This window comes from Arachis ipaensis, chromosome B10 (assembly GCF_000816755.2).
Source record: "Arachis ipaensis cultivar K30076 chromosome B10, Araip1.1, whole genome shotgun sequence".
NCBI classification, from domain to species: Eukaryota; Viridiplantae; Streptophyta; class Magnoliopsida; order Fabales; family Fabaceae; genus Arachis; species Arachis ipaensis.
In genome coordinates this window covers 56,379,497-56,388,848 of record NC_029794.2, presented here as the reverse complement: position 1 = coordinate 56,388,848, position 9,352 = coordinate 56,379,497, and the positions used below count along the sequence as shown (strand labels likewise).

General features: G+C 34.9%; 2 protein-coding genes across 2 annotated transcripts in view; both read left to right on the top strand.

Moving 5' to 3' along the window:
• Positions 1-7,466, top strand: part of LOC110268419 (serine carboxypeptidase-like 31) — an 11,033-nt gene extending 3,567 nt beyond the window's left edge. The window contains exons 3-5 of the mRNA XM_021114558.1: positions 6,365-6,403; positions 6,478-6,663; positions 6,736-7,466. Of these exons, the coding sequence (XP_020970217.1) occupies positions 6,365-6,403; positions 6,478-6,663; positions 6,736-6,953 (443 nt within the window). The 3' untranslated portion in view covers positions 6,954-7,466. The remainder of the gene's footprint in view (positions 1-6,364; positions 6,404-6,477; positions 6,664-6,735) is intronic.
• Positions 7,272-7,974, top strand: LOC107621992 (protein NETWORKED 1A-like). Its single transcript, XM_016323938.2, has 2 exons — positions 7,272-7,617; positions 7,805-7,974. Exons 1-2 carry the CDS (start codon positions 7,300-7,302, stop codon positions 7,808-7,810), a joined length of 324 nt encoding a protein of 107 aa, XP_016179424.1. The 5' UTR covers positions 7,272-7,299; the 3' UTR covers positions 7,811-7,974.

Sequence of the window (9,352 nt, the reverse complement as noted above, 5' to 3'; positions counted from 1 at the left end):
TTATTTTTTTTATCTTTTTATATTTTATTAATTTTATTTTATTTTTGTCTTTAATTTCCAAAAAAAAAATAAATAAAAATAAAAAAAATATTTGCATCATATATTTATTTTTCTTTAATTCCTGAAATTAAGTTGGTGTCACCTGATTAATTTTATTTTAATTTTTCTATTTAATTTTGCTTTATATATTTCAAATTTTCTGCTTAAGTTTAGTTATAATTTTTGAAAACTTTTATAGTTAAGTGTTTAGTGTTTTTATTTTATTATTTTACACAGGTTACCTCACTGGGATCTCTGCATTCTGACATAGAAAATTTCATCTTTTCTTGTCTTCTGTTTGTTTACGAGTAGGAACAGGGACAAAGAACCTCTGTTAGACTTTGATCCTGAACCTGAAAGGACTTTGAGACGGCGTTTGCAACAAGCAAGACTTTACAAGGCTACAGATTCCATTATGGATCATAATAATGCTGTTAATGCCAATGTGGCAAATTCAGTTGGGAATGAACAACCTAGAAGAGTGCTTGGCTCTTACACTGCTCCTAATGCAGATCTTTATGGCAAAAGTATTGTGGTGCCTCCAATAGCTGCAAATAATTTTGAACTGAAGCCACAGCTAGTCACTCTTGTGCAACAAAATTATCAGTATCATGGACTTCCTCAGGAAGACCTAAATCAGTTTATTTCTGATTTTCTGCAGATTTGTGATACTGTAAAGACCAATGGAATGAATCCTGAGGTGTACAAACTCATGCTCTTCCCATTTGCTGTAAGGGATAGAGCAAAACTGTGGTTAGAGTCTCAACCCAAGGAGAGTCTGGATACTTGGGACAAGGTTGTTATTGGATTTCTGACTAAATTTTTCCCACCTCAAAAGCTGACTAAGTTAAAGGTGGAGGTTCAGACTTGCAGACAGAAAGATGGTGAAACCCTTTATGAAACTTGGGAGAGATTCAAGCTACTGACTAGGCAATGCCCTCCAGATATGTTCTCTAGATGGACTCAGCTGGATATCTTTTATGAGGGCTTATGTGAAATATCCAAGATGCGCTTGGATAATTCTGCAGGTGGATCTTTGCACATGAAGAAGACACCAGAGGAGACTATTGAGCTTATTGAGTTGGTTGCTAACAACCAATACTTATATTCCTCCAACAGGAATTCCTTGCACTCTGAAACCTCTCAGAAGAAAGGCATTTTGGAAGTGGAAGCTGTTAATGCTCTTCTTGCTCAAAACAAGCTTATGTCTCAGTAAATAAATCTACTTACTCAACAATTGAGTGGAATGCAAGTTTCAGCTATCAACACCCAAAATCCAAATCAAGAGGTCCCTTATGACATAACAGGTAATTTTATGCAAAATGAAAATTATAATTATGCTCAATCTTCTTCTGAACAGGTCAATTACATGGGGAGTGCTCCTAGAAATTCTAATAATGATCACTATTCTAAGACTTACAATCAGGGGTGGAGAAATCATCCAAATTTTGGGTGGAGAGAGTAACCTCAGAGGCCACAAAATTTTAATAATAATTCTCAGGGTGGTTTTCAACAGAATAATTTTAATAACCACCAGTTTCAGTCATCTCAGCAAGCAACTTCTCAGCCCCAACAAAACAATGATTTGGAAGTAATATTGGCAAGTTTTAGACAGAAAACCAGAGTATTAATCAAGATCTTGGAGATTCAGATGGGTCAATTAGCCACAAAAGTTAATGAAATTGATCAGAGGACCACTAATATCCTTCCTGGTAACACAATTCTAAATCCAAGAGAGGAATGCAAGGCTATTACCTTGATAAGTAGACAAGTGACAAGTACGGAAGCACAAGTTAATGAGGATCCACTTGAGAAAGAAGCTCCAGAGGAGGAGAAGGAAGAAATAGAGCACGTCCCTCCAAAGCGTGCGGACAACCCTTTCTCAGACTCTCTTGACACTTATCCTACATTGCCAAAGGCTCTTGAGTACAAGCCTAAAATGTCATATCCTCAGAGACTTCAAAAGGAGAGCAAGGACAAGCAGTTTTCAAAGTTCTTGGAAGTCTTCATAAAATTGCAAATAAATATTCCTTTTGCTAAGGTTTTGGAGCAAATGCCTCTCTATGTCAAATTCATGAAGGAGTTGTTGTAAAAGAAGAAGCCTTTAAAGGGAGATGAGACAGTGGTCCTGACTAAGAAATGTAGTGCCATCATTCAGAATAACTTGCCAAGGAAGATGCCGGATCCAGGGAGCTTTCAAATTCCATGCACCATTGGGAGCACAACCTTTGAGAAAGCATTATGTGATGAAGAAGTTGCAAATCCAAGAGGCACAACCCACAAGGATAGCATTACAGATGACAGACAAATCTATAAAGCTTGCATACGGATTAGTGGAGAATATCTTGGTCAAAGTGGGTAAGTTCTTCCTCCCAGCAGATTTTGTGATTCTTGACACAGGGGAGGAAGAGAATGCCTCTATAATTCTAGGAAGACCCTTCCTAGCCACTGGGAGAACTCTAATTGATGTAGAAGTGGGTGAATTAGTGCTTAGAGTCATAGTTGTCAGAACCGAACCGGTGATCGAACCGGTGAAGTTACTGGGTTACTGGGTCACTGGTTCAACCGGTGGGTCACTGGTCGAACCGGTTAACTCGGTATAATTAAATAATTATATAAAATTTAATTATCTTTTTATTATTAGTATTTTTATAAAAATAATTATCATTTTTAAATTTTAATACTTTATTAATTAGTTTATATTTATTTTATTATTATATTATTATAGGTGAAAAGTCACATACAATTGTTTTTTTGTGAAGTTGATATTTAAGAATCGTTAGATGATTTGACTAGTTTAACTAAATATCATCTAGCGATTTTCAACTATCAACTTCATATGAAGACAAAAAATAAAATAATATATTAAAAAAATAATATTAATAGATATCAATTATCATATAATCATGAAAAAAAATAAATTATGATTAATTAAATTTTTTGTTTATCTTTTTAATTTATATATATTTAATAAAATTTATAGTTAAATAAAATGTAATTGATTTAAAAATGAGTGACTTTGAAATTAAAATAAATTGAATATAAGCGAAAAGAAAGAATGCTATATGTATTATAATTTGTATATTAATTGATGAGAATCACTTCAGCTTGGTGGTAGAAGCATGCTTGCTTTATGCTGGAGGAAGGGGTTCGAACCCCACTGGAGGCAAATTTTCTTGAAAAAATTTCCAAAAATTATCACAAGCCTTGACGCCTTGACACTTGGCAGCGCTGGAGGGTTTAGAGCACGGTGGAGTTGCAGATCGATAGTAAATTCACCTTCAAATCGAGCGGTTCGGACCGGTCCGGTTTTCGCCAGGTTTGACCGGTTCACACCGGGTTTGATCGGTTCGTACCGGTTCTTTACCTTAAACGGTTAGAAGCTTAGCCCGGACCGGTATTGGGTTCGGTTTACCAGTTTTTCGATCGAACCGGCCGGTCTGGTCCGGTTCTGACAACTATGCTTAGAGTGCATAATGAGCAACTAGTCTTTCACGTCTTCAAAGATATACATTCAGCAGGTGAAGAAGAGAGGTGCATTGATCCAAACCTTCAAGAACCCCCTAATGATGCACAGCAGAAATTGCAGCTCAAACCTCCTTTAGTGACAACCAATAAAATTTCTCCTGACATCAAACCTAAGTTTGGTGTTGGGAATGCATCATCCACAAAGGAGGAGGTTCCCAAAAAGAAGAAAAGGAGGAGGTTCCCAAAAAGAAGAAAGTACCCAGAGAATGGAGAAACAAAAAGATCCCCACTGAAAGTTTCTCCCCAGGAATGAAAGTGGTGTTGACTAGCAATGCAGTGTGGATTTATACAGTAAACAGAATCCTCTCTCTGGAGCATATTGAGCTAATTTATGGAGACACATGAAAGAAGTTCAAAGTAAGGGGTGAAGAGCTGAGCCCCTATGATCCTCCTCCTTAGAGGAGCTAACCGTCAAGCTTGTAACGGTAAAGAAGCACTTGTCGGGAGGCAACCCGATAATTTCGTATCTTTAGTCTATTTTTCGTAGTAGTAATTTTATTATTTATTTGATTTTTTATTGAGTTCTACTGTTTTTCTTTTGTTTTATGTGTATTTCGATCATGTAAAAATTTTAAAATAGAAATTAAACACTTAAAAAAATTTTTGGACGCTCTGGAGGAGGTTGATTCTGCCTGTCCCACGCTGAACTTGGAGAGTGTGATTTTGGTTGAAGCCCATGCTAAACTTGAGAAATTCTAAGTTCAGCGTGGTGATCGACATAAAAAAGGGAGAATTGGCTAAAAGTCCACGCTGAACGGAGGATTGCATTTGAAAAATACGGCGCTGAACTTGCCTATTTTCAAGTTCACGTAAATTCATCCTAGTGATATGTATCCTCATTGAAATCTCACCAAATCTGCACTTGAATGATCTTTCCCCAATCAGAATCCCCCTCATCTGGCCCCATTCAATCCCAAGATCCCTTTTTCTTTTACCCAATTACCCATACTCACTCAATATCCCACCAACTCACAACAAATCCTTCACCACAGCACCCTTCCATTAAACCTGACCCCCAACCCCTTCTATATATGTAACCAACCCCTCCCCTTATATATCTACGTTCCCCATTATATATACGCCCCTAGTTTATATTTATACACACACACATATATATATATACACACACGCCCCCAGTTATATATATATAAATAAATCAATAAATTATTAACTATTTTCACTACAAGAAACAATGTAATTATCGACGCCAAAAATCGACGGTTAACTTTTCCGTCGATATTTTTCGACAGCAAAGCCGTTGATAAAATAAAAGAGATAACCAGAAATAAAATATTAAAATCGACGACGATGTCGTCTATTATTTTGGTAACTTTCTAACTTCTAAATTCTATCGTCACATTATCGACAAAAGAGTGGCTAAAAATTTTTTTTCTTTAAAATCGACGGACAAGTTGTCTATTTTAATAATTAAAATATCGACACTTTTTGCCGTCGATAACTTTAAACGATAGAGATCTCTTTTCTAACTTAGATGGACGGTATAGATTTATTACATAAAATAGACGACTGGGATGTTGATTTTTATCATCAAAAAAATCACTCCCGCGTTTGGCTTCCCGCGTCCTTCGTTTCACTCATTTCCCCAAAATTTAACCCCAAACCTTCGTAGAATCAAAGTTCAGACTTCAGAGTGAGGCTTTTTCTTCTCCTCCATCACTTGAGAATAGAGATCAGAGATGGAATCAAGTCACATAGAGAGGCAGAGAGCAGAGCTTCTTCTTCTTCGACGCCTGAGAAAACCCGCCAGCCTCCGCCTGAACGCAGAGCGTTGTCTTCTTCTTCTTCTCCTCCGCCTGATAGCAGAGCTGCTTCTTCTTCTCTTCCGCCGAACCCGCATATTTTTCTTATTTCACAGACTCGTTGTTGTAATGTCTTTGCCGATCACCGTCCATGTGAGCTCGATGCCAGAGCATGTCGCCATTGTAGCTTCTTGTAAGTTCCTCCCTGTCTCTCTTTTATTATTATATTTATTTTTGCAATTTTTGTATCTACTATTTTTATCATGAAATTCTGAATTTGTATTTGTTAAACCTAATTAGCATAATCAATTCATTACATTACTTCAGCTTAACTAGTTTGTCACAGTTTTACAATGTGATTAGATAAAATAAAATTTAAAAGAAAGAGTATTGTGGTTCTTGTGATAATCTTGAATTTGTTTTCCGACCAAAATCATAATAATAAAATCTTGATTTTGTTTATCAAAGAAAATAGTTGTTATTTCTATTACAAACCAAATAAATCATTGTTTATTTTTATAAAAATTCAGATGCCTTTACAAATACATGGTGGCAGATTAGGGTATGACGAAGAGTATTGCGGTTCTTGTTATGGTGCTGATGGCAATTGTTGTAATTCTTATGAAGAAGTTCAAAAAGCGTATAAAAGGAATGGGCGTTGCCGGAGAACTTGGACTTGTTTGATCAGTGTCAAAGAGAAGGGTATGTTCAGAGGGTAAAGGATGAAGAAGGTGAAGGATGCAATATTCATGGATCTCTTCAAATTAATAAGGTTGCTGGAGATTTTCATTTTGCAATTGGGAAAAGTATTCTTAGCCATTCAACTTCTTCATTTCTTGTTGATTTGCTTGCTTTACGAGATAATAATCATTTGGGAAAAGTATTCTTAACCATTCAACCTTCTGCGGATTATAGTAATAGACAAAGATATATGAAAGAAAATTTTGATCATTGAAACAGAGGGGTATTCTGCAACCTGCAGTTGTGTTGCTTTGTTTCACATTTGAATTAATTATTTTCTACTCTTTTCCTTTCAGGGACGTTCTGGTCATCATTCATGGACTTAACGAACACAGGTAGTCTACTAAGCTTTCTGTTTTTCTGATATATCCATTTTCATGTGATTGTTATTTGTTAAGGCATTTGTAAGATGATAATAATAATAATAATAATGGTGATGTTGTGAGAGGCTTACCTGGCCAGCCTGCTGTGGATTTTGAGCACTATGCTGGCTATGTTACTATCAATGAAACCAATGGAAGAGCACTCTTTTACTGGTTCTTTGAGGCCATTACCAACCCAGATGATAAGCCTTTGGTCCTATGGCTTAATGGAGGTAGTTAATCATAATCATAATATAATTAAAATCATGATGATGTGTTTAACTAATTGAATTTGTTGCATGCAGGACCTGGATGTTCTTCTGTGGGATATGGAGCAACACAAGAGATTGGTCCATTTTTAGTGGACTCTGATGGGCAGGGACTCAAATTTAATAACTTGTCTTGGAACCAAGAAGCCAACATCTTATTCCTGGAATCTCCTGTTGGAGTTGGCTTTTCCTACTCAAACACAAGTAGTGATTATGATCAATTGGGTGATCAAAAGACAGGTCCATTACTTTAAACTTAACATAATTAATACTATTTGATTTGTTACATGCAAACACATGCATGCATATCTTTGATTTGTAACTTGTTTGTAACAGCTAATGATGCTTACACTTTTCTCCACAACTGGTTCCTCAAGTTCCCATCATATAGAACAAGGACTTTTTACATAGCAGGGGAGAGTTATGCAGGTATTTATTCTATATATTCATTCATTCCTGCATCTTAGTTATTTGTTAAGCATCTATGTGGAGCCAACAATTCTTTTCTTGCTTTATTCACTCTCAATTTACCCCTCTGTTATATATTTTGTTTCTATTTTTTGTCTTTTTAATATATCATGCCTCGGCAATGTTAGCAGTATGAATTGTGATCTTAAGCAGGAGCTTGACAAGTTGAGGAAAAGGTTCGAGTTGACAGAAGCAGAGAATGTTTATCTGAACAAGTCAATTGAGAGAATGGACAAAGAGTTGCATGAAGCCAAAGACACAAGTTTCCATTTAAGTCATCAAATTGAAAACTCAGAAAATCTGGTTAAGAAGAAAGAAGCAGAACTGTTAGCAATGGAGAAAAGGATAAAGGCATCAGAGACATTAAACACCGAGTTTTGCAGAGCTATTGAGGAGCTGAAGATGGAACAAGAAGAATCAAGAAGGATCAAAGAAGATATGGACAGAAAGGTATAAAAACACTTGATTTGAGTTAATTGATTGAAGAATAATAAGATTCTATGAATAGTATTTGTTCATTTTATAGCTATTCCTAGCTCTCAAATGCTTAAAGTCCCTGTCATCAATTGAAAAATTGTTAATTTAGAGCATTTGCTTAAAGTCCCACTAATGTTTCTTATAATTCTGTTATCTTTAGGTGTGAGGATTATGCAATTTGCTTTTTGCTTTCAACCAGAATGGCATCACACAATTACATAGCAAGTGCCAAATCTGTATCTCTTTATTGTATAAGTTCAGGAGTTTCTCAATCTGCCATTGCTGCACTCTTTTGTAAAATCAATTTTGGAAAGAAGCAATTCTCTACTTGCTGTTTCGATTTTAGTCAACCTTGTTTGATTGACAAGTTCAGGTAAGTCAGTGGTGACATTTTGATTATCCTTATGCTAGTTGATCATATGGATAATCTGGGAATATATGTGACAACCTTGAAGATTTGGAGGTTTTTACAGAGCTTGTTTCCAACCGTTTACACCGTTATCATCTACATTCCCTAAAGAAGTTTTCATACTGTGTAGTATCACTGTATCAACCATATATTACTAATAATCTAATATGATATTGTTGAGGTTTTTTCTCTCTTTTTTTTTTGTTGTTTGACAAATGATTGTTTACTATCCAGAGTTGGCAGAGATAGATGGTGCCAGAAATTGGGCTTGTAAAAGTGGCGGGATACCAAAAAGCATGGAGATTTGACTCCTTAACATCACAAACTAGTGGATTTTTTGTCGCCAAGTTCACAAAAGTAGCCATTTGATCTTTCCTCAAAGAATATATAATTATTTATTTCAGTTGCCAAATAGTTTTAGATATGCTATTGCATTAGAAACATTCAAACAGGAAAGTTTTCCTTTGATTATTATCATCATGTAGCTTATTAGTTACAGGAATTTAAATATTGTTGTCCAATCATACGGTTCTTGAGAGACTGGCTTGCTGTATCTCTTTCCAAAATTAAAATTGATTTCAAATTTTTACATATATGATAATTATTAGTTATGATTATATTTAAAAGTTTATTTGCATTAATTGTTTACTATTTTTTAAATAGAAAAAAATAATTAAAACATATAACTATTAAAATCGACGGCAGAGTTGTCGCTTTTTAAGTTTAAAATAGACAAAAAAGCCAAAATATAGACACAGAATTTGTCGATATCTAAATAATTAAATCGACAGCAAATGTGTCAATTTTATTGAATTAAATATCGACGAAAAAGTTGTTGATTTTATTAAGCATATTATAAACGTAAATTTTGTCCATTTTATTGAATCAAATATCGACGAAAATGGCGTCGATTTTATATAATAATATCGACGACCGTGTTGTCGATTTTAATAAGGTAAAATTCTCAAACTCATATTATAGACAGAAAGACCGTCGATTTTATTAAATTATTATCGACGGCTAGGCAAGCCGTCGATTTTATTGGAATATTAAAAAATCGACAAACTTAATAGCGACCACTTCTGCCGTCTATTTTGCCGTCGAATTTTAATATTATCGACGGCTTAGCCGTCGATTTGGCCGTCGATTTTAATGATGTTTCTTGTAATGATAAAATATCATAAATTACAAGAATAATAAAATCTATAACTAACAAAAGCAAGAAATCAACAATAGCAAGTGAGGTAAACATCAAGAGACATAGAAATATAAAATTGCATTAAAAGAAAATTAAAATCC

What these genes read in the sequence shown, in the direction of transcription:
- LOC107621992 (XM_016323938.2), top strand. Translation starts at nt 7,300, where the DNA reads ATGAATTGTGATCTTAAGCAGGAGCTTGACAAGTTGAGGAAAAGGTTC.